Below are 26,054 nucleotides of genomic sequence, written 5' to 3' on the forward strand. Positions count from 1 at the left end.
GGCAGGTGGACAACCTTGGTGTCATTAAAGTGACTGCACAAACTTTGTTTGGATAAACCCAGAGGGTTGTTTGCTAGGCAAACAGGATATGATGAGAGTCCACCCACCCCATTTGCCTGTTTACTTACCGACTGCTTCTGAAAAAAAAACCAAGAGGTTATTAAATCCCTACCAGGGGGTTCCTTTTTCATTTGTATTTGGAAGAGTCCCCCCATTTCAGAGGGGGCTTCTTTGTCCAGTTATGAAACTTTCCACTGTGCTAGTTCTCTGCTGCAGTTTTTTCTCTAGCACAGCCAAGCCTCTCTCAACCCAGGATGCAGACTGTGATGACCCTGATGTCTTTGAAGCTGTGGACATAGCACTGAGAAAATATAATGGAGACAAAACAGATGGCAACCAGTTTGCTCTGTACATGGTGATGGAAGCCAAGAGAATAGTAAGTAAACTTTGCAAAATTCATCTTTGAATTTTTTTTTTACTTATGGCCAGATTCTACCCATCTCCCTCACATGGACTCGCACCTTGGTCTGCATGATGTCCCAATGATATCAAAAGAACTGGTTGTAGAGTAAGGTACTAATCACCATGAAAAAGGGTAACAGAATCTGGTTCTGTGTAGTTCTCCTGTTCCTTAATAATAGTGAGCCTTTACTCACACTAGTAAGCAGTTCCTGTCAGTGGGATTACTTCTACCAGGAAATGCTCACCAATGTGAGTAAAGGGTTCAAAATCTGGCCCTACGAAAAAAACTTTAAATTCTTGTAATTAGGTCGAGGAAAGTACTAAAAGATCTATGAGTAAAGTAGCTCCATTGAAATCAAGGGGGATACTCAAGGAGTAACGAACGACTCAACATGAGAAATGGCATCAGAATCTGGCCCTGTGTTTGCACTATATGGCAGGGTCTCTCAAGTGCCTTCACTTGCAGTACTAAAAGGTCAGTAAGTTACAGGACTAAGTAAGGAAACCTGGTTTCTTTTCACAACTATACCACTGACCCAACACTGTCACCTTACCAAGTCACTACATGCGGATATTAACATTTACTTGTCATGGGGAAATCTTTGAGGCCTATAGCAGAAGCATACTTATTATTAAAAGAAACTTGATGTGATTTTGTCTTGAAAAAAGCTGGTTGCAATGTGGAAAATCTATTTGGAAATAACTGATTTGACAAATGATAGAAACATTTTGAATCATTTGTGAATATTATGATGGTCTCCAGTCCTGAGTCACATACCTACCTAAAACATCAATCAGTTTCTTGCTCATATATGGTGACAAGTGTAACAAAAGAGTATTTACTCCTGAGGGCCACACAATGATGATGTTGCTATAAGGATAATGATAAGCACTATTTTACTTGGGAACAACATTAACGTCTTTCTACTGCATTGGATTTTAAAATGTAGATCATCAGAAACAATATATTAATAAGAATATTTAGCACTCAAAGATCTCAAAGCACTTTACCCAGATAAGAAACTGAGCCCAGAGAGGTGAAGTGTCTTGCTCAAGGTCATACAGTAAGCCAGTGTTACAGGTGGGACTGGAACCCACACCTCCTGACATCTAGACCCCCTTTCTCTAACCACTAGATGACATTGTCTTTTCTGGAAACAGAATAAAAAATATTGCCTGTGTTTTCTAGACTTGCTACGAACCACTTCCTGCTAGAGAAAGGTGGGTGGAGGGACTTGAAGAGACTCTCAGAGCACAGTATCAAGTATTAAAGTCCCGATTATGCAAACACTGCATTTGTTAATGTTAAGCACATAAATTCAATCATCTTCAATTAGACAACTCACATGTTTAATGTTAAGCACATGCATAAGTCTTTGCAGAATCCGAGCCTTAATGATACCTCATTCCTTTCTAGTCTTCTGGTAATACACATTTTTAATATTCATAACAGTCTATGCTGGACATTTTAATTTTAATATAGACATGTTTATTGCAGTCACTCTTTGCCTTTCCTTATCTAGACACACTGATTTAATTTTACAGAAGATCTGAAGTGAGAATGATGTGTTGCTTTGAATTTCTGATCTGTCTATGTTGGGGGGAGAGAAAGGGAGGAGCAAGAGGGAGGATTGCCAAAGCCCACAAGAGAGATTTGATCTGTTCTTAATTCTTCTTCTAAATATAGTCTAGATTTCTCTTATCACCTGTCCTGCAGTGCTGCATTCATCAAGTAAATGGCTTATTATTACATGTTCATGTACATTAAGTGTTGATAAGATAATTAAACATAAAGGCTGTCTAGCGGAAGATTGAGCCTGCCCTAATTAAAGACATAGCTGGTGGCAATAATAATGAAATTAATTATTATACCTATCTTGTGGAACTGGAAGGGATCCTGAAAGGTCATGGAGTCCAGCCCTCTGCCTTCACTAGTAGGACCAAGTACTGATTTTGCTTCAGGTCCCTAAGTGGCCTCCTTAAGGGTTGAGCTCACAACCCTGGTTTAGCAGGCCAATGTGCAAACCACTGAGCTATCCCTCCCCCATATAAAATGACAAACAACATAACATATGGAGCCAGCCCTTTCTCTCATTTACATCTGTTACTTGCTGAAGTAAAGTTATTGCAGATTTACACCAATGTAACAGAGAGCAGAATTTGGCCCATTATGGGCGAGCTCCTCAGCTGGTATAAATTGGCATAGCTCCATTAAGGTCAATGACTCAAGCTGAGGATTCAGCCCATTGTGTTTTTTTCATCTTGCTTTACAGCCTGTGGAAATTATTTCATGCACCACTGAGCTGGAGCTGCTATTTTGTGCACAACAGGAAGTGAGAAAGAACACTGGGCCAAATTCTACTCTCAATAACACCAGTGCAAATCCATCATAATTCCACTAATATCAACTAGACTTTAACAGAGTTAACTGTGGTATAATGAAGACAATAATCCTCTTGCTATATTCAATTGAAACTGCAGGGAGAGTTTAATTCTGCTGAATGTAATTCCCCACGTTCAAATTTGGCCAAGAACAGAAGTTAATATAATAACTCATCTTTTATTATTAAATGCCACAGGATTCCTAGTGACTAAAAATGTCCATCCAAAAGATACATCTTCAAGAACTGCAGTGCCTTCTGATACCACCTGAGGGCATTGATTCACCATTGAATTTGGAGGGTAGGAGGAAGTACCTCCTACTGAATTACCAACATCACATTAACAGCATCTCAAGGATTTTCTCAGAAGGATCCATCCCATCCTTCTACCGACCAGCCGCAACTATTATTAATAAAGGCTGACACAAGCACAATCCAAAATGGTAGAGCTGCAGACCACCTAAGCAGCAGCTCATATTTGCTGAATCAGAGAGCACTTGAAATACTAGGATACAAAGGAGTTGAAAACATGGCTGCTTTCTTGCACTATTTTTTCATCCTAGAGACAGTATGTGGAACAACCTAGGCAGTGGCTAAATAGAACAAATGATATAATTAGATATGTTAATTACTGAGTCAGAAAGATTTTGAAGATCTGCTCAATGGAGACATTAGCTAATTTAAAGCACACTTTTATCATTCCTTGCTCTACACAGTACAGTGTGAAAGCCCTTGAAACCCTTATCCCCTCCAATGACTTGCTGTCTTATCACTATGCAAATGATGACTTGCATCTTGTTTTCTCCAGGCAGGCCCTGGCAAACAGTTCGTTGTGACGTACCGAATAAGAGAGAGCTCTTGTGCTGTTGGGGGAGATAAACTCTGGCAAGATTGTGATTACAGAGCATCTGCAGAAGCTGTAAGTGGCTGCCTTCTTTTAAAAAATTCTATATATGGAAGTAGCAATGTAACCAGCAAGATACCAGACTCTTGGGGATAGAGTGCACTTCTGCAATAAGTGACTCTGAAAATGGTATTGCGGGGTTCCATATTTATTGCTTCTCACTGGAGTTGCCGAGGAAATGTGCTCAGTTTACAAGTAAAATGATGCAGCCTGATTCTCCTCTCACTTATTCCTAACTGATAGCCATTCAAACTCAACCTGGTGTCTGAGAGTCAAGCTGGGCAATCCCTTCTTGCATGCTATGACAGCAATTAAGGTCCTGCAGGCCAAGTTATGCCCTCATTCACAACTGTACAACCCTTGTTGCTGTCAATGGGATTGCACAGGTGTAAATACTATCAGTTTGTGTTCCTTTTGTCCACTAAACATTGGTTACACTTCCCAGTTGTGTTTTATTATTGCAATAAACTACCACAGGAGTATTTCACAGCAATAAATATGGTGCTAACTGCATTTCTGCATCAGGTGGCTTAAAGACAAATGGTGTCATCTATGTTTGTAGGAATCAGGCGAATGTAAAGCTCAAGTTTATGTTGACAAGACTGAGAAAATCAGTGTTACACAGGAATGCAGAATTATCCCAGGTATGTAACTGCTCACAGCGGCATTATATAGTTGTATTGAATAAAATGAACAACTACTAACTGCAAAAGAACTTTGTTGAGATCTCCAGGTGATTTTAAATTGTTGTTTTCAGTGTTGTTGTAGCTGTGTTGGTCCTAGGATATGAGACAAACAAGGTGGGTGATGTAATATATTTTATTGGACCAACTTCTGTTGGTGGACAGGACAAGCTTTTGAGCTTCACAGAGCTCTTCCTCAGGTTTACAGAAGGTCACCAGAGTGACCAAACTAAACACATGGTGGGACAGATTGTTAAGCATAAAGTTGGGCTCCCAGCCAACAGCTGTTGCTCTCCGGCCATCCAGCTCTGAAGGCACCTCTGCCACCAGCAGCAGCGCAGAAGTAAGGGTAGCAGTATCGCAACCCCCTCTACAATAATCTTGTGACCCCCCCCACAACTCCTTTTTGGGTCAGTACCCCTACAATTACACACTGTGAAATTTCAGATTTAAATATCTGCAAATATGAAATTTATTATTTTTAAAATCCTACGATCGTGAAATTCCACAAAATGGACTGTAAGTTTGGTAGGGCCCTAGTCATGAAACCAGTGTCTCTGTTAAGTTCCAGCTTCTGAGTGTCCAACAGAGTTATGAATTTAAGTTCTCAGGCTCATCTTTTGGAGGTGTTGTGCATGTTTCCTTTGAGGATGAGGACTGATAGGTCAGCTGTGGGTGATTGCTTTGTGAAAAACGTTCGCCTATGGGTGATAAGGTGTTTTTGTCTTTTATCATTTTTCTGTGTGAGTTCATTCAAGAGCATAGTGATTGTCTGGTTTCATCCACATAGTTGTTGTGGGGCATTTGATTCACTGGATGAGATACACCACATGTTGTGATAGGCAAATGAAGGACCCATGGATCTTGAAAGGTGTGTTGTGAGGGTACTGACCAACATAACCGTGGAGAGATCTCTGTAGGTTTTCCATCTGTTGCTCTAGAAGGGTCTGGTGCTGCCTTGAGTTGACATGTCCTGGTCTGTGGGGAGCTTGCTTCTAATGATGAGTTTGGGGGTTCTTTGAAGGCCAGAAGAGGTGGTTCAGGAAAGATTTCTTTCAGGATATGGTCCCCATTAAGTATGGGTTGTAATTGTTTGATGATAATCCATATGGGTTCTAGTGTCTAGTAGTAGGTAACAACTGAAAGTGTGCAATTAGTGGGCTTTTTTTTTTCTGTTCTCCCAAAGTATTCAGGTGACTCATTCCATGATGCAATCTACTTCTCTGGCGGAGTGTCCTTGTTTAGTGAAAGTGAGGCAAAGTGTGCTCCAAAGACAGTAGGCCAGTAGCACACCTCCAAAGGGAGGTGTGCCACAGCTTGTTCGGGGAGGCTTAGCCTCCCTAGCCTCTTATACCTCACTTAAGTGCATTAAGGTGTATGTCCTGAATTTTCTCTTTGGAGCATATTCTCTGCTCTCCACCGACAGAAGTTGTTCCAAGAAAAGAGATTACCTCTCTTATCTTGTTTCTCAGGTAATTTTAAAGGTAGGAGCCTGCATCATTCTATTCATAACCTCACAAATTATTTTCCACAGGCTACTACACATTAAAAATGAAATTCTACTCCACTTTCTTATGCAAGCATGTGTTGTGCCAATGGAACACTGAAAGATTGCTATTAAAAATACCTATTATCATGTAATGAAAACCAGAGTCATGGGTGGCATGTGACTCCCGCATCTGGGGAGGCTGGGCCTGAGTGCCAGAAGCTCCCTAGAAGTGTGGGGGGGGGCACCAGTATCCGGAGTGTGGTCCTGCCCCCTGCTCCACCCTCAGGCCCACCCCCACTCCGCCCCAGACCCCGCTCATGCTTGACCCCCTCCCCCAAAAACCCTCCCATACCCACTGTTCTCAGCTCTCTGCTCCGTCCCTCGCTAAGGGTCCCCCTGGCCCCTGCCCACACCTCTCTGCCTCTGGGGGTGAAGAGGTGCAAGCAGCAGGCAGTGGGCCATGGGGAAGGCGTGAAGAGATGACAGGCAGGTGGGTGGGCCATCGGGGAAGCAAAGGAGAAGTGCGAGCAGTGGGTACCTCAGGAAAGAAGTAGAGCAGGGACAGGAAGAGGAGCAGTGTGGTCGGAACCACGGGGGAAGAGCAGGAGATGGGTCTTGGGGTATAGCGTGGACGGGGCTCCGGACGGGGCACCCTTTCAGTGGCTGCACTCCAAAGATGGCATGCCAGCAGCACACCTCCAAAGGGAGGTGCGCCACATCCTGTTTGGTGAGGCCTAGCCTCCCTGGCCTCTTATACCTGCCGCTCATGACCAGAGTCTGCATGAAGAATGTTTTTTAATCCTTTACATTTCAGCCAAATCAAAACTGATTTTCACTGGACCAAGGTACATCTGTGACCTATGGACTGGATATCCCCCAAATTATAAGTCTCTATCCCCATCCCCTGAGGCACAACAGATGTTCAAATAAAGGTAGCAAAAAGCTTTGCTATAGGGCAAAAATGTATCTTTTTTTCACTTTCTTCATACTCAAAAATGGCTGAACTGGTTTTGCTCAAACTTACTCCCCCCAACCCCCCAATGACTCTTCTGACTGAGTAAAAAATGAGGAAAAATTCATCCCAAAAAGTAAAAGTTTGACAGGATTATAATAATCTGAAAAAGGCCCTTTGGAATGGAAATATTTAGGCAACCTTAACCATAGTTGGTGCCACATGGTCTGCTTATAATCAGCACATCCCCCACCCCCCACCAATGTAGTCATTAAATCTATGTGTAAACTCCTGTACTAGAAACAAGTTACAATGATTGAAAGCATCACAGCAGAGATTCTTTCTTTCAGTGTCCATGTTTTACTACCAACTACATAATATTTTGTTTCAGATGCATTTGTAAGGCAACGGTGACATCTAGTTGCCAGGAAGGTTAATAAGCGGGATGTGCGTTCCTTGGTTAACTCAAGGAAGGGATGGTTTTGAAAGCTGAAAATCTACATTTGAATTGAATATATCAGCTGCGCAGCATCAGAGGCACAGCTGCAGTTTTGCAAAAAGTGTAGATGTTCTTCATTGCTCGTGAAAAGAGCTAAAATTGTGAGTAAGGCCACAATCACTTTAGAACAGGATGTGCTGGATGTTTTGGGGCATTCTGATTTGTGACTGCACACAATGACAAATAAGGTCAGCTACACTGGTGTAAAGGAGGAGTACTAGGTAAATTACTTACAGCAGAGTTACTGCAGATTTACACTGGTGAGAGCAAAATGTTGTCCAATGATCCCTACAGGAAGAGGTAAACAATCAGATCAGTCTGGTGAAGGATTTCACAGCTCAGTCTCTAATGAGTAATATATTGCTCAGCCTTCACTAGTGGAACTTGTCCTTAAAGAGATATTGGGCCAGTTCCTTGGCTGGTGTAAATTGGCATCATTCCCACCAGCAGGGGATCTGGTCCACAGATTTTACTTAAATTCCATAGAGATCTGATATTGTCTCATGTTGATTCTCAAGGTCACTGAATTATGAAATTAATTTATGCACTGAACTATGAAATTAATTTATGAAAATCCAACTCCTGCTTACAAGGCAGGAAAGGGGGTTAATAAGATTAGTGGCAGGGAACAGAATCTGGAGCCTCCTCCTTCCAGATTGCCTATTCAAATCCAGCCCAGCTTGATGGTGCCTGAAAGTTGATTCCACTTAGTAGGTAGTGGGCAGCCTACGCTGGGGCAATTCAGACAATGCATCTGAAGAGTAGCTGGACCTGCATCTGGAGGGGAGATCTGAGTCATGATGGCCCACCTCAAAAGGTGCCATCTGAAATTTTAATGTCAAGTTTTCCACTGCAGTGTGGTGTGGAGTACAAGCTGCTGCACATTGACTATGAACTCTCTGGTAAAAACCACAACCTCCTGGGGAATCTCCCTTTACTGCAGCTGCTGGCTGGGGCTGATGGATGACTTCCTCTGTTGCACAGTTTCAAAGCTGCATGCTGTATTTTCACATTAAAAGTAGAGAAGAGCCAGAAACTAAACTTTAGATCCAAAGACTCCTGAACTTGGGTGGGTGAAGGTTTTGGCATCTGAACTCAGATCTGGATCCAGATGTCAAAGGTGCCCCATACAACTATATTGAACTGAGCCAAAAAGTCTGGTTCTGAACATGGGGGGCTGAAATCTGGATCTGTATTTTGCTGCTCAAGCTCTTCGCCAATCAAAAGGAATGAGGATTCTTCCTTAAACTCTCTTGCTTGTTCACAAAAAAATTGGGAGCTAAACAACTGAGGCTGTTTTATTAAGCAAAGAGCTGAATTTTTTGGTTGGTTTGTATTTTTTTCAGCTGAAGGAAAGGTGAATCTTTCCCATGTCCCGTGTCTTGGATGCTATCATCCCATACCGGGGGACAGCCTACAATTGTTACCCATTTTGAGATATGCTATTCGGATCTTTAATAATCAGAGTGACCAATCCTCCCTTTTTGAAGTTGGTGAAATAATAAAAGCCTCCAGGCAGGTTTGTATATCAGATTTTTTTCTTTATTTTATAAAAGATATAAAAAACCAAAGTACCTTCTATCTACCTGTAGTTAGTTCCATTTTACGATAGTAAAATATGTAATATAAAAATAAGAATTTTAACTTCTATAGAGGGGGACACTGAGGGACAAAAGGCTAAATGCCTGATTTTTTTTCAGTGGTTTTACACATGGCTTCTGAACTGCTACTGAACATAGTTTGTCCTTGTCTCCAGTTTCAACTAAAGTGTTCAGCACTGGTACAGCTGTACACATCACCAATGTATATCATCAGCAATTGGTATATTTTGTGGTTTAGACAAAGCTAAAGAAAGAAAATGGTTCAGAAAAATAAAAAGCCCACACTCTGGCTGTGAGACAGAAGTGGATTTTGCATTTTGGTCTTCAGTGGGAATTTTGAGTGTACAAGGAATGCACATTCAAGTCCCCAAAGTTCCATGTCAATTTGTGTTCCATGAAAGGGTTACATATCTGTGGCCTGGTCTACACTACGCATTTATACCGAATTTAGCAGCGTTAAACTGATTTAACCCTGCACCTGTCCACACAACGAAGCCCTTTATATCGATATAAAGGGCTCTTAAAACCGATTTCTGTACTCCTCCCCGACGAGGGGAGTAGCGCTGAAATCGGTATTGCCATGTCGGATTAGGGTTAGTGTGGCCGCAATTCGACGGTATTGGCCTCCGGGCGGTATCCCACAGTGCACCATTGTGACCGCTCTGGAAAGCAATCTGAACTCGGATGCACTGGCCAGGTAGACAGGAAAAGCCCCACGAACTTTTGAATTTAATTTCCTGCTTGCCCAGCGTGGAGCACTGATCAGCACGGGTGGCCATGCAGTCCCAAATCCAAAAAGAGCTCCAGCATGGACCGTATGGGAGATACTGGATCTGATCGCTGTATGGGGAGACAAATCTGTTCTATCAGAGCTCCGTTCCAGAAGACGAAATGCCAAAGCATTTGAAAAAATCTCCAGGCTATGATAGACAGAGGCCATAGCAAGGACTCAACACAGTGCTGTGTGACAACCGTAACGGAAAGCCAAAGAATCAAATGGACGCTCATGGAGGGAGGGAGGGAGTGGGGGGGACTGAGGACTCGAGCTATCCCACAGTTCCTGCAGTCTCCAAAAAGCATTTGCATTCTTGGCTGAGCTCCCAATGCCTGAAGGGTCAAAAACATTGTCGCCAGTGGTTTAGGGAATATGTCATCAATTTACCCCCCTCCCCAAAGAAAAGGGAAAAAAATCGTTTCTCGCCTCTTTTCAGTGTCACCGTATGTCTACTGGATGCTGCTGGTAGACGGGGTGCTGCAGCGCTAAACAGCAGCATCCTCTCCCCTCCCCTCCCCTCTCTTCCCCGGTGGCAGACAGTACGGTACAAAATGACTGATAGCCGTCCTTGTCATCATCCTGTGAGTGCTCCTGGCTGGCCTCGGTGAGGTTGTCCGGGGGTGCCTGGGAAAAATGGGAATGACTCCCGGTCATTCCCTTCTTTAAGCTTTGTGTCCTGGAGATTCAGTCCTGGCAGATGGTGCAATAGGGCTGGTAACCGTCCTCATCATAGCAGCTGGAGGCTGAGCTCCTCTCTCCCGCCCCCTTTCATGTCTAATGGAGATTCTGGACTATCATAGCAGCGGGAGGCTGTGCTCCTCTCCCGCCCCCCACCCTTTAATTAGTAATGGAGATGTCCTACCTGGACTATCATAGCAGCTGGAGGCTGCCTCCCCCTCATGTTATCTCACTAAAAAGTCAGTGTTTCTTATTCCTGCATTCTTTATTACTTCATCACACAAATGGTGGGATAACTGCCACGGTAGCCCAGGAGGGGTAGGGGAGGAGGGAAGCAAGGGGTGGGGTTGTTGCAGGGGCACCCCCTAGAATGGCATGCAGCTCATCATTTCTGCAGGATATCTGGGGCTCTGACCTGAAGCGGCTGTACTCTCTGGTTCTCTAGTAGACTTGCCCCATATTCTAGGCAGGACTCACTCTATTTTTAGACAAAACATAAAGAAGGGAATGACCTGGGAAGTCATTCCCATTTTTGTCCATGCGCCCCCGGCCGACCTCAGCGAGGCCAGCCAGGAGCACCCATGACAGCAGCAGACGGTACAATATGACTGGTAACCATCATCGCCAATTTCCAAAGCAGCAGACGGTGCAATAGGGCTGGTAACTGTCTCTGCTACCTTGCAAAGGCAAATGAATGCTGCTGTGTAGCACTGTAGTACCGTGTCTGTCAGCAGCATCCAGTACACATATGGTGACAGTGGAAAAAAGGCTAAACGGGCTCCATGGTTACCATGCTATGGCATCTGCCAGGGCAATCCAGAGAAAAAGGGCGCGAAATGATTGTTTGCCGTTGCTTTCACGGAGGAAGGATTGAGTGATGACATTTACCCAGAATCACCTGCGACACTGTTTTTGCTCCATCATGCACTCTGATCTCAACCCAGAATTCCAATGGGCGGGGGAGACTGTGGGAACTATGGGATAGCTATGGGATAGTTACCCACAATGCAATGCTCTGGAAATCAATGCTAGCCTCAGTACATGGATGCACACCGCCGAATTAATGTACTTAGTGTGGCCGCATGCACTCGACTTTATACAATCTGTTTTAAAAAACTGGTTTATGTAAAATCGGAATAATCCTGTCGTGTAGACATACCCTGAGCCAGGGACTCAGCTTAGGCATCGGTATGACAGAGCTCTAAGATATGTTTCTGATTTGATTTTAAGTATTATATAACTTAACGCAATCTAAGTTTACTTTTCCTTTGCATATTTGAATGCATTTATCTTTTTGTATTGTTCCACAAGTCAGTTTGAGCAATGGTTTAACTTGCTCAAAATATCATGAACCAAATCAATTGTATTAAGAAACCAATTTCCACCCTTTATTTGTTAATGGCATTGATCACCTTAGCTGCAAGACACAGGGGCCTACACATTCCTTAATCCAAGGGGGGCTGCAGCGGAGCAGCTGGAGAGGAGATTGCTATAACACCTACGCACTCTAAACAGTCTTCATGTCAGACTAGAATAAATTAAAGGATTGAGATGTACTGGGGAAGGTATATTATGTATTTTTATGTTGATCCGGCATCCCTATCACTTCTGCATATGGGGCCTGATCCAAAATCCATTGAAGTCAATGGGGTTAGGTCTGCTGTGATGCAGATAAGGCTACTCTGCTGTTCCGTGAGTTGGGTGCAGTAGCCACGAACAGTGAGCTGCATCCTGGGTCCAGGCTGGGGGATGGATTTTGCCTCTCCCCTTTCCAGAACTTCACTTGCATAAAGTCAGAGTATTTGGGATTCATGTGGATTAGATAAACTGCACCCTTACAGCAGATCTTATTGGAAGTTGCCATTTAACAAACAAGAAAGTGACTAAAATCCTGAACAAGACAGAAAAAAATGCCCACGGCATGAAACAATTCTTAGTAAATAATAATTGCAGCACACCTGATAATAAATGACACCTACAACTCAAAGTTGCATTATTCAAATATTGTTATGCCATGTGCTATACCTAGGGTCATAGAAATTGCCACACCAGATCAGACCAGTATCCTCTAGTCCAGTAGCCAGTATCAGATACTTCAAAGGAAAATGTAAGAAACCCTGCACTGTGAAGTGGGTGGGGGAAGGGATTGGAATCTGAACCTGGATCTGGTTACAAATTTCACAGCTAGCCCCTATGACTCAGTTTACCCTACTGTAAAATGAGAAGAATAATTTCCTGCTGCACTGGGCTGTTGTGTGGCTTAATGAGTGCAGAGCAATGTGAAACCCTTGGATGGAAGGCATTACAGATGGACAAAGTATTATCATCTTGCTATTTATTTGGTGATTTTATTTAATTCAATATGTATTTGAAATAAAAACTATTATCTCCTAAATATTTGTTCCAGGTGGTGGCTGGATGGAATTATGCAGTTGAATATGAAGTCAAGGAGACTAATTGCACCAAGAATAATTTTCAGGATTTAAGTCCTGAGTGCAAACCCATTGTTGGAGGCGTAAGTGGTGGTCACGTACAGTTTATCAAAACAGCTTCTTATGTTGGTAATTAATTACTAAGATTTTGATTCAACAAAGTATTTAAGCACCTGCTTAACTTAAGGTATGTCCACACTGTGGCTGGTCCATGTCAGCTTATGAAGCTTGGGCCGCAGGGCTATAAAATTGCAGCATAATTGTCCAGGCTCTGGCTGGGTCCAGAGCCCAGGTCCCAGCCCAAGCCCAAATGTCTACACTGCAATTTTATAGCCCCGCAGTCTGAGCCCCGCAAGCTCAAGTCAGCTGACACAGGTCAGCCATGGGCGTTTTATTGCAGTGTAGCCATAACCTTAAAGTCAAGGGAATTTAACCACAGGCTTAAAAGTTAAACATGTGCTTAAGTGCCATGTTCCTTAGGAATGGATTTCAGCCCATGTTTAAGTCTTTTGCTGAATCAAAGCCTAAAAAGGCCATGCCCCTGAAATGTTTGCAAATTCTCTTATGCAGTCTGGCCAAGGGAGCTGCACTGGGAGAGCAGTAATGTGGAAATTAAAATGCTTCAGGCAGATATTTCTTAGGAAAAGCAAGTTGCTAAAATACTGTTATCTGCACTGCAGTCTATATGGGAAAACTTCTAAGGATATGATAAATAAATACACATGCTCCAGCTAGGCTGTGCCATAAGTTACCAACTGCCTTGATTATAGGTACATCTTTCAGGAGAATGGTTGAAACAGTCATTCTTTTTCTCCCCAACTGGGGCTAGTGGTGGCAAAAATTGTCTTGTGGATGGAAAAGACCATGCTACCAAAACTCATATTTCGCCAAAAACTAGTTGTTCCAAACAAGCGCCTCTGCAGAATACCTTTCCTGTTGCTCATGGGTACCTTGAGAATGCTACTCAATTTTAGAAGCGTTGATGGAAAGGATAAGAAATGACTGCATAGTGAAAGAAGAGGGGGGCAGGGTCAGACTATCTGGATTCATTTTCTGGCTCTGACACTGACTTGCTCTTTAACATTCAACAAGTCACTTAACCCGTCTGAGCTTCAGTTTCCCCATCTGTCAAATGGGATATCTGCCTATGTCACATGTATTCAGGAGGGCTACCAGTAATGGCATGTAAGATTGACCCACATATGGTCTGTAAGACTGGGTCTTAGCCATATAATACCTGAACCACTGAACTTAGCTGCCCATTGGTAGGTATTAGCAGGATAAGCAAGTCCCTTCAGCACATTTCCAGTAGTTCTGAATTGCTATCTTATGCTGCAAGTTTTACTAGTGTGCGCCCTGGAAATTGTTCACAGCAGTATTAGAAAGACTGGCCCCTCAGGTATGTCTACACTTCAGTGCAAGCCCAGAGTTCGAACTCGGGCTCAAGCCTAACTCCCCTTCTGCCTGACCACAAATCACACTCACCCAGGGCTCGGACCCAGGCTCCCAGAACCTCATGACCATGACTCCAGTGGCCCTGCATCTACACAGCAAAGAAATGAGGCTTGAATCCTGGGTCCTGCCTTGACTCAGGCCCTCCATGCCTGGGGGGTCCTGGGTCTGAGCCCTGGGTTAGCATGGTTTGTGTGTAGACAGAAGAGGGTAAGACTTGAGCCTGAGTTTGAACCCTGGTCTTACACAGTGTAGACATACCCCAAGGGTATGATTCTGTAGGTACTAAGCATTCTGACCTCCCATTGAAGACAAAGGGAGTTGTTCAGTACCTTTCAGGACCAAGTCAAAATCAGTCCCATTAATCTTTTATCAAAAATCTATCTATAAAGGGCTCTTCCCATTTTCTTAGGAGGATTTCCCAAGATCATCTTTTCTCCTGATCAGAAATCATTGAACCTGATTTTGATCTCATTCACACCAGTGTAGATCAGGAGAAAAGTCACTGGAGACAGACCAGTGTACAAGACAACACAAGTAGGTCTCTCATCTCTTTGCACGACCCAGCATTTATTTGCTGTGAAGAAGGGCATCAGGATATTTACAAATGTGCTTTTTAAGTATTTCTAAGAGAAAACAAAGAGCTTTTTTTTTTCCCCCAACCCAGCATGTAGGTACCTGTGAAGCCAAGGCCTATGTGGATCTTAGTAATACAATTGTGGATGTTGCACAGAAATGCAAGTTTCCAGGTATGTGACAACCATCTCATAGACTCATAGACTTTAAGGTCAGAAGGGACCATTTTGATCTAGTCTGATCTCCTGCACAATGCAGGCCACAGAATCTCACCCATCCACTCCTGTAACAAACCCCTAACCTATGTCTGAATTACTGCAGTCCGTCAATTAAAAAATGTTAACAGTTGGTTACAATTACAAACTGAAGAACAACAAAAATGCCAAGGAACTAAAAAAATCATGGAAGGGGAAAAGCTACTCTGCTGGCACAGCAAAACAATAAGGCCTTTTCCCCCACAATGGAATATTAACAGATAATTTTCTCATTTCCTACAAATATTGAAAATGCAGGGGAAAATTCTCTTCTCTGATCTTTACACTGCCATATGTCTATGACATGTGAAGCTGGCCGCTGAACCCTGAATGGGGATCAGCAGGGTTGAGCTCAAGGTCAAACCCATCATGAAGATCAGCAAGGCAGCTCAGAGAGTATACTTCTCCCTCTAAACTTTATTTACAGATAAAATAAACACCACTATTTCTTTCCTCCTCCACCATCACCACTATCACAGGAGATATCCTTTAAAGAGAAGTCATTATCACATAGTATCTTCAGTAAGCAGTTTTGTCTGTTGTGTTTCCAGAAGAACTGTATTTTCCCAGGAGCTCTGATCTACCCCTCCAAATAGAAGTAGAGCTGCAGTGGGTCTCAATCAGGGGTACACGTACCCTGGGGGTATGCAGAGGTCTTCCAGGGGGTACATCATCTCCTCTAGATCAGGGGTTCTCAACCTTTTTCTTGCTGAGGCCCACCCCAATATGCTATAAAAACTCCACAGCCCACCTGTGCCACACACCTGGTTTTCTACATATAAAAGCCAGGGCTGGCATTAAGGGGTAGCAAGCAGAGCCATTGCCTGGGGCCCCATGCCACAGGGGCCCCCACGAAGCTACGTTGCTCTGGGTTTGACTTCAGCCCTGTGTGGTGGGGCTCAGGGCCCCAGGCTTCAGCCCCACGTGATGGGGCTTTGGCTTTTTGCCCTCGGCCTCAGTGAGTCTAACGCTGGCCCTGCTTGGCAGAGCCCCTGAAACCTGCTCACGGCCCCCCAGGGGGCCCTGGACCTCTGGTTGAGATATTTGCCTAGTTTTACAATAAGCTACTTTAAAGGCGCTATTGAAATCAGTACAAACTAAAATTTCATACAAACAATGACTGGTCTATACACCTCTATATACTATACACTGAAATGTAAGTATAATAGTTATATTCCAATCAATTTATTTTATAATTATATGGCAAACATGAGAAAGTAAGCAATTTTTCAGTAAGTGTGTGCTGTGCCACTTGTATTTTTATGTCTGATTTTGTAAGCAAGTTGTTTTTAAATGAGGTGAAACTGGGCTACGCAAGACAAATCAGACTCCTGCAAGGGGTACAGTAGCCTGGAAAGGTTGAGAACCACCGATTTAAAGAACTTTCACAAAGATACAGATATATGAAGAAGAAAAAAAAGGCATAGCGGAACAACCCCTTTAACACGCACAAATTATTACTCCACATTCACAACTTGATTTTGTATGTACATCACCTCCTTAAATCAAAGAGCCATAGCCGCTTTGGCTGGCGCTTTCAGAGCCTGTCAACTGGACTCATGAATTCATCTAGAGCTACCGCTGTTTTTATTTCATGTTACATCACTGTCCTTCATTCGATTCTCTAATTTGATAACTTGAAAACAATTTATTTTCAGGGGTAAATTATCCCACCTACACCTGATTCATTATTACCCAGCACCATACTTCTGACCAGACCATTTTGTTTGTTGTCACTTCTTTATAGTCTTCTATTAGGACATAGATTGTTACCATTCCAAGACTTTAGATCTGCAGGTATAGGGTCACTACATGTATCATGTGCTGCTTTCCCACCCATTCATAGACTTGTTTTGCTTCAAGGAATGATTATGTAATTCTTCAAACTACAATAACTCTTTGCACATAGTGTGCACTCATAGATTTCAGGGATGAAAGGAGCTTCCTGTTTCCTCTAGCCTAGCTCATCACCCAAGTTCAGATGTTTCTCCTCTAACAGATTGCCACCCTCAATTTGTACTCTCATTTCCATAAGGAGCAGTGTATTGATCAAATGCACTGTTTGACCCTCGGCGCCTAAATTCTGCTTTCTCCTGAACACATCATTGATGTGACAACACAAACATCTACCAAATCAAGCCCCAAAATATTTTAGGTCCCACCCTAGCAGACTCAAACACAGTCAGGCCTGGCAAAGAGAAACTTCTCCCTCAATGGTTCGCCCAAGCCCAGTGCACACTGAATCATTTGTTCCTTAGATTTACTTGAAACCTGATGTTTCTTTCAGTTGATGAAACTGCACCTCCTCGCATTTCCATTTGTGCTGGCTGTCCAAAGCCCATCCCAACTGACAGTACAGAATTGGAGGAACCACTGAGAGCTTCCCTGGAGAAGTATAACGAAGAGAGCAATGATGTCTTCTATTATAAAGCTGAAGCAATATCACATGCCACCGTTCAGGTTGGGATTCCTCTTTCCTTTTCATGTTCAATTTTATTTAGGACCACCTCTCAATATTTCTTAGATATGGGCCAAGGATATGGTGATGCCAGGGCTCAGGATTGAATCAGGGTTAAGGTTTAGATTTGGGTTTGAAATCTTGGGAGCTGGTCTATCTGCCCAAGTGTTTATACCACTTTGATCACCAGGATAGCTGAATGCCCATTCTTGCAAATTTCAGCCATCTTAGGATGCATCCAAAAGGATTCCCACCCCCCACAAAATCCATCAACATATTTTTTGTCTTATCTGGATGCAAAACAATAGGGCAGGATTCCGATTAAGGAATCTGATGTTGGTTACACCTCTTTTCTTTACCAAACCTTTTGGCATCATTTCATATGGCATCAGAAATAGAAAAGACCTATGAGTAAGATCATCCAGTCCATCCTCCAGATCACCATATATTCTCTGTCTATCCTATAGTAGGTTTTAAAATCCCAAGCAATTGAGCCTTCACTGTTTTCCTTGGGACTCTGTTAACTTGCATCCTGAGTAATGCTCCAGAGCAGTGGTGGCCAACCTGCGGCCGATGGGCCCATCACAGTAATCCACTGGTGGGCCACAAGACAGTGTTTACATTGACCGTCTGCAGGCACGGCCGCCCACAGCTCCCAATGGCTGCGGTTTGCCGTTCCCAGCCAATGGGAGCTGCGGGAACTAGGGCTGTCGATTAATCACAGTTAATTCGTGAAATTAACTCAAAATTAATTGTGATAAAAAAATTAATTGCGATTAATTGCACTGTTAAACAATAGAATACCAACTGAAATTTATTAAAAAAATTTGGATGTTTTTCTACATTCAGAATACAAAATGTACAGTGCTCACTTTATATTATTTTTTTTACAAATATTTGTCCTGTAAAAATGATAAACAAAAAAAAGTGTTTTTCAATTCACCTCATACAAGTACTGTAATGCAATCGCTTTATCATGAAAGTTTAACTTACAAATGTAGGGGTTTTTTTGTTACCGAACTGCACTCAAAAACAAAATGTAAAACTTTACAGCCTACAAGTCCACTCAGTTCTACTGCTCATTCAGCCAATCACTAAGACTGGAATGGTGGCTGAAGCATGAAGGGGCATATGAATGTTTAGAATATCTGGCACGTAAATACCTTGCAACGCTGGCTACAAAAGTGCCATGTGAATGCCTGTTCTCACTTTCAGGTGACATTGTAAATAAGAAGCAGGCAGCAGTATCTCCTGTAAATGTAAACAAACTTGTTTGTCTGAGCGATTGGCTGAGGTAGGACTGAGTGAACTTGTAGGCTCTAAAGCAGGGGTGGGCAAACTTTTTGGCCCAAGGGCCACATCTGGGTATGCAAATTGTATGATGGGCCGTGAATGTTCACAAAATTGGGGTTGGGATGCAGGAGAGGGTGAGGGCTTTGGCTGGGGGTGCAGGCTCTGGGGTGGGGCCAGAAATGAGGAGTTCAGGGTGCAGAAGGGGGCTCCAGGCTGGGGCAGGGGGGTGGGGGATGGGATGAGGGCTCCAGCTGGAGGTGCAGGCTCTGGGGTGGAGCTGGGGATGAGGGGTTTGAGGTGCAGGAGGGTGCTCTGTGCTGGGACCGAGGGGTTCGGAGGGTGGGAGCAGGATCAGGGCTGAGGCAGAAAGTTGGGGCATGGGAGGGGCTCAGGGGTGCAGACTCCAGGCAGCACTTACTTCAAGCAGCTCCTGGAAGCAGCGGCATGTCCAGGGGCAGCTCTGTTTTTTGCCGCCCCAAGCATGGCAGTCATACAGATTCGTCGGCATTTCTGTGAGTGATCTGACGATCCCGCACCTTTGGCATACCCGCCACCAAATTGCCACCGAAGCCGCGGGACCAGTGGACCTCCCACAGGCATGCCACCAAAGGCTGCCTGACTGCCGCCCTCATGGCGACGGCACACCGCTCCCCGCAGCTTGCCGCCCCAGGCACGTGCTTGCTGTGCTGGTGCCTGGAGCCGCTCCTGGGCATGTCTCCCATCCGGCTCCTATGCAGAGCTGCAGTCAGGTGGTTTTGCGTACTGCCCTGTCTGCAGATGCCAGCTCCCACTGGCCACAGTTCCCAGCCACAGGGAGCTGCAGGGGCAGCACCTGGGGCGGGAACAGCTTGTGGAGCCCCCTGGCTGCCTCTACGCATAAGAGCTGGATAGGGGACATGCCGCTGCTTCTGGGAGCCGCACAGATCCACAACACATCCACATGGAGCAGCCCCCGACCCTGCTCCCCAGCTGGAGCGCAGGAGTGGGGCAAGCCCCAGACCCCACTCCCCAGAGGGAGCTCGAGGGCCAGATTAAATCGGCTGGTGGGCTGGATGTGGCCCGGGGGCTGTAGTTTGCCCACCCCTGCTCTAAAGTTTTACATTTGTTTTATTTTTGAATGCAGGGGGTTTTTTTGTACATAACTCTACATTAATAAGTTCAACTTTCACAATAAAGAGATTGCACTACAGAACTTGTATTAGGTGAATTGAAAAATACTATTTTGTTTTTTACAGTGCAAATATTTGTAATCAAAAATATAAAGTGAGCACTGTACACTTTGTATTCTGTGTTGTAATTGAAATCAATATATTTGAAAATGTAGAGAGCATCAAAAATATTTAAATAAATGGTATTCTATTATTGTTCAACACCGCAATTAATCGTGCAACTGAGAATAATTTTTTTAATTGTGTGATTAGTCATGATTTTTTAAAATCACTTGACAGCCCTAGTTTACACGTGATATATGATTAAAATAAAACAATCCTCATCTTCTTCACTTCAACAAAAATATCAGCCTCAATGCCCTGACTGCCTCTCTCCCAAAAGTCTGTGTGCCTCTTCCACATTGCTCCAGACACATGGTTCACCCTTCCTGAGCTGGTCTGAAAGGTCTGTATCCACTCCTCTCCTCACTGACGTGCTTACTTATTGATCTGTTCCACCACTCACTAAAGTCAATGGAAAGTCAATTACCTCAATGGGCACTGGATCAGGCTCCAAGGCCCAACTCTTCTGTGAAGCCAACAAAGAATTAGCCAGCTAACAGATTTGTTAAATAATATCACAATATTAAAAACACTTCTAGCCCGCCATGGCATGCACTAGCCTCGCAGAGCGATCCACATTATCTTCTTGATCTTACCTGTGCTTCCTTCTTCAATTCTGTCCTATTGTCTAGAAGCCCCCTTGTTATATCATGAGTGAAATCAGTATATAAATAGTTTCAGGGAAGGAAACGTGGGTGAAATCTTGGCCCCATTGAAATCCGTGATAAACTCCCACTGACTTCAGTGGAGCCAGAATTTTACCCCATGTCTGTTGTTTCTACTGTGAGGTGCCTACCACCTTCTGAGAGGTGATAAAAAATACCACATAATAACAACAACAAATCAACTGTCCCAGGCACATTAATGAACCATTACAGTTCAGCTCTTTAATGTGTTTGGCAAATAGTTTGTTTTTTCAATGAGATTAGATTTATCAGACTCTTAATTTTACCTTGCCCAACTTCCTTTCCCTTATATTTAGCTCCCTACAGTGATATCTCTTAATGATTTCCTTCATTAGTAATGAAATTACTGCAGTCATGCAGTAAAACAAAGCCAAACTTGTTCACGTTCTTTTGATCTTTTTGTCTCCTCCAATTTCAGTGCTATGATGATTTTTGAGTAAAGAAGATAGGTCAATTAGAATGATTGTCACTTTTACTGTGAAAGAGTTTTGTGTGTTTTTATGCACATATCCCTGGTGGGAAGGTGTTAAGTTTTAGAGCACTGTCTTTTCAGTAAACCTCTTGTAATAAAGACACATTTAATGACGAAAATCTTCTTACTGATTTTTCAGGTGGTTGCTGGACTAAATTATAATATAACGTTTAGAATTAGGAAGACGAACTGCTCAAAGACAGATGTCAAGAAACTGAGTGAAGATTGTGCGGCAACAATAGACAGTGTAAGTCAGGGGTCCACAACGCGGTACCGGGGGCATCTATGTGCGCCTGCCTCATGGCCGCCGGACAAGCCGTCAATAAGTGTCACCAACAAAATGCCGCTGATTTTCGGCCTCTTGATGACGCTACTTCTTGGCAGCATTTCAGCGATGTCGCTTCTTTGCATTGCCGCTTCTCGGCGGCATTTCGGCGGCTGCTTGTCCGGCAGCAATGCTCCACAGTGGCTAGTCGTCCGGCGCCCGCCACATGGAAAGGTTGGGGACCACGGTGATTGGGATGCTGTAGACCACCAAGTCAGAGAGATGGCTCCAAATTAATCCAATTGAATTGCACCAGAGATGATCATGTTGGTTTTAAAAAAAATAAAAATAAAAAAAATAACCCCCACCAAACCAGCAACCCAGGTTTGGTGTTTTTATTAGATAACTTCAATTGGCCTTTGCTACCACTAGTCAGACAGATCAATAAATGCTAGTCATTCCTCAATAAACTGAGGGAGTTTTCTCTCCTAGCATTATCTTCACCTTTATCATTAGCTCTGTGTGTGACCCAAGATATTGCCAAAGACAGCAGAAAGAGTTGCTTTGGCGGAGTCACTCCAACTGCACAATCTGTCTGCTTAATGCAAAGCTAATTGGATATTTTTTGACCATTTTATGGGTTGTGGATTCAAAAAAGATAGGCGGGGAGGGTCCTACCAGGATGCGGGCAGGCTGATGTTGCTGGAGTGGAGTGCTCCTATGGCTAGGGGCTGGCACACTTGGGGCAAAGGGAGGTATGCCAGTTGGCTGCTGTTGGGGGTCGAACGATGGGTTAGGGCTGCTGGAGGGAGCACTCCTAAGGTTGGGGAAGAGGGCACCACACACACACCTTTTCCCACCTGGAAGAGCTCATTTCTGAGGGTTGAAAAATACTATGGCAAGGGGCAGTAAAGTCCGTTCCACCGAGGCACCCAGTAACAAAGGCCAATTTTGAAATGTTTGACCTTAACCTCTCTGTACCTCAACTTCCCCATCTTAAATAGCAATAATGACATCAACATTTACCTACCCGCAGGAGTGCTATGAGGATTACTTAGCTAATGCTTATAAAGTACTTTTGGAGATGAAAAGTGCTGAGAATTAGCATTATGAGTTGAACAGATAAGACGGATTCCACAGATATTCACATAAAGCTCCAGATATAATAAGGTCTTTAAAAGTTTCACTAAAATTGTATAGCCTTATTCATACATAAGTCTGTTCCCATGTTTGTGACATGTTGTTTTAAGAGCCCATGTTGGCTTTATTTATTTGTTTGTTTTTGTTTATTTGGTGACAGAGACCTTTGCTATGCACAGCACAAGTTTATGTGACAAAGACAATACGCCCTAACGTTAGCTGCACCAAAGAGGAGGTACGAATTCTCAATAAATATATTATTTCATTTCAGACTACTTACAACTCTATATGTGAAATTTGTAGTGGGGAAATATTTGTATCCCTTTGTCTCCCAAAACATCCAGTTCTCAGATTAGCTCATATTTTGTATTTTTAAAGAAAGGGAAATGGTCACTTTTAATCATCGTAGTAATGTGACCATTCCTCTTGCCCTCTGACCTCAGTGACCTAGGCTCAGCTAATGCAATGCATGAGGTGTGATGCTGGGCTAAGTAAGGATACATCTACACTGCATCTGGAAGCAAGCCTCACAGCCCAAGTCATAACATCAAAGCACCGTCTACACAGATATTTTCAAAGCAGTAGCAGGAGTCCTGATAACACAAGACTATGGTCCTGGACTGGGAAGCTCACTTCCAGATGCAGTTTAGACATACACTAAGAAACTGCAGAAGGTGCAGAATAAGAAGCAACATTACCATGAGTATAGAGACTATTCTGCCTGCCTGATGATTCGTTCTTTGTAGGATCTGTCATGCCCAATTCTGTGAGATGCTGAGCACCGTCAGTCTCCATAGACGTCTATGTTGATTGAGTTTGCAAACTGTGTTGGACAGGAACCAAACCATGTTGGATATTTGATGTGGAAAGAGCAATAAACTTCTGTGGGTCAGATGAATAGATATTCTTACAAAGGGTGTTCTATATTAGTTTAGACAGAGAGGGAGCCGTTTTGGTCACCTGGTATCAAACACAGAAGTTTTGTAGCATAGACATTAACCTACGTTTATTATTCTCTAGTGACCCCATACAATACAGATCTTCAAACCAGAAGCTAAAAATTCAATAAGTAATACTTCACTTAATAAAATAATCCAGGTCTTTGTTTCGTGCTTGCTTTAGGACTAGACTGAAGTGTGCATCACAATCCTTCCTCAATACGATATTCTGTGCTTATAGAGGAAGCATTTTAGTTCCAGAATTCAAAAGTATTGTTCACAGTCTAAAACCAATGTATACACTTATAAAGTGTGTCAGCACTTGTCCTATTGTACTGTACTATTCTATCCTAAAGGTGGCTGGATTTCAGTGATGAGTGAAGCGTTTTCTTTAGCTAGAATCTCTAAAACACTATGAAGTGCTGTTATCACCCTTAGAGATATACATGGCTGTCCAGCTTAGTTCATGAGATCTCTTAACATATTTTTGTTAATTGATTGACATTTACACATAATCTGCAATTTGCTAGTTCTCAAATATTTGAAACTAAGGCAGGCAGTCAACAAAGAACCCCCCCCCCCGTCTCACCTTCCTTTTAAGCACTATTTTTTTTAAAAGGTTGGCAAGAGATGTCTACCTTTTACATTGCAACCACAAGCAGAATTGTTCCAAATGGTGTACTTTGTCTAATATCTCCTGTTCCTTTTAGACTCTATTAATAAGAAGGCCTCCAGGCTTTACTCCTTTCCGATCTCTAGCTGTGAAACCTCAAACCGCTCAAGATACACCCCAAATTAAAAATGAAAAGGGACCTAGAGAAGAACAAGCGTCTATCATAGGGCCAAGAAAAGATGTTACGCATGAACCAGCACATGAACATGGGCACAGACATGATATTGGGTGTCGCACAGAACATGAGCATAGACGTGGACATGGACATGAGGATGAACATGGGCGCAGACATGATACTGGGCGTGAACCAGAACATGAACATAGACGTGGACGTGGACATGGACATGAGGATGAACACAGGCGCAGACATGATATTGGGTGTAGACGAGAACATGAACATGAGGATAAACATGGACGTGGGCACGGGCATGGAAAACATAAGGATAAACAAAAGAAGATAAAGGATAAACATAAACATTCCAAAGATGAGTCTTCTGAAGAATCCCATGAGAAGGTCGCTAACCAAAAGGAGACACTGCTAGTTGCAGTAGCTGAAATACCAGAAGGTACACAATTTCCTAAGCCTGATCTGGTAGAGCTAGATGTGCTATCTAGTACTCAGCAGTCCACAACAGATCTAACAGATGGTTTTACTGAGATCCCTGGTCTCCCTACAGAAATCCCTGATCTCCCTGCAGAAACAGACAGCCCTGGAATTATTCCTGATATTCCTTTATTTGATGGGTTGCCAGATCTCCCAGAACCATCTGTCCCAAAGTGTCCTGGAAAGCCATGGAAACCAATCCTAGACCTCTCAACTACTACTAACAAACCTGAAGTACTGACAAAAGAGGATCTTTTACCACATCCGTCTGAACGCACCACCCCAATACCAAAAAGAGATTTTGATCTCATGGATTTTCTACTGTAATTCAAACAATGTATGGTCCATTTTGTTTAGCCATAAACAGAAAATCATAAAAATTATTATTTTTTAAATGTATAGTACTATAGAGCAGTGGTTCTCATCTTGTTAGCTATGATACTTAAAAGGGTCACCAGCAGTTTTCTGGAGGAATTGAGAGCATGAGCCAATTTTCTGTGCCTGACTCTCTCCTCACACAGGTGTGGATCAGGAGTAACTCCATTAAAATCAATGAGTTAGGGTATGTCTACACTATGAAATTAGGTTGAATTTATAGAAATCGTTTTTATACCTTTGATTGTGCATTTCCCCACACAAAATGCTCCCAGTGCATTAAGTCAGCGGACTGCGTCCACAGTACTGAGGCTAGCCTCGACTTCTGGAGTATTGAACTGTGGGTAGCTATCCCACAGTTCCCGCAGTCTCCGCTGCCCATTGGAATTCTGGGTTGAGATCCCAATGTCTGAAGGGACAAAAACAGTGTCGCGAGTGGTTCTGGGTACATGTCGTCAGGCCAGGCCCCCCTCTCTCTCCCTCCCTCCGTGAAAGCAACGGTAGACAATGGTTTTGCGCCTTTTTTCCTGGGTTACCTGGGCAGACGCCATACCATGGCAAGCATGGAGCCCGCTCAGCTCACCGTCACCGTACGTCTCCTGGGTGCTGGCAGATGAGGGACTGCATTGCTACACAGCAGCAGCTCATTGCCTTTTGGCAGCAGACGGTGCATTACGACTGGTAGCCATCGTCGTCGTACTCCTGGGTGCTCTTTTAGCCGACCTCTGTGAGGTCGGGCAG

At 43.4% G+C, this 26,054-nt stretch overlaps 1 protein-coding gene across 2 annotated transcripts; it reads left to right on the forward strand.

Annotated features, from left to right (window-relative positions):
* The first annotated feature begins 173 nt into the window (after positions 1-173).
* KNG1 (kininogen 1) lies at positions 174-25,464 on the forward strand. Of its 2 annotated transcripts, XM_039488196.1 has the most exons (11): positions 174-436; positions 3,652-3,762; positions 4,310-4,391; positions 8,717-8,889; positions 12,832-12,939; positions 14,976-15,057; positions 17,426-17,598; positions 21,458-21,565; positions 22,884-22,958; positions 24,372-24,616; positions 24,695-25,464. In XM_039488196.1, exons 1-11 carry the CDS (start codon positions 242-244, stop codon positions 25,263-25,265), a joined length of 1,923 nt encoding a protein of 640 aa, XP_039344130.1. In that variant the 5' UTR covers positions 174-241; the 3' UTR covers positions 25,266-25,464. The 2 variants fall into 2 exon arrangements, with proteins under 2 accessions (XP_039344130.1, XP_039344129.1); XM_039488195.1 differs by having other exon boundaries at positions 175-436; positions 24,372-25,464.
* The last annotated feature ends 590 nt before the right edge of the window (positions 25,465-26,054 follow it).

Source organism: Mauremys reevesii, linkage group 9 (genome assembly GCF_016161935.1).
Source record: "Mauremys reevesii isolate NIE-2019 linkage group 9, ASM1616193v1, whole genome shotgun sequence".
NCBI classification, from domain to species: Eukaryota; Metazoa; Chordata; order Testudines; family Geoemydidae; genus Mauremys; species Mauremys reevesii.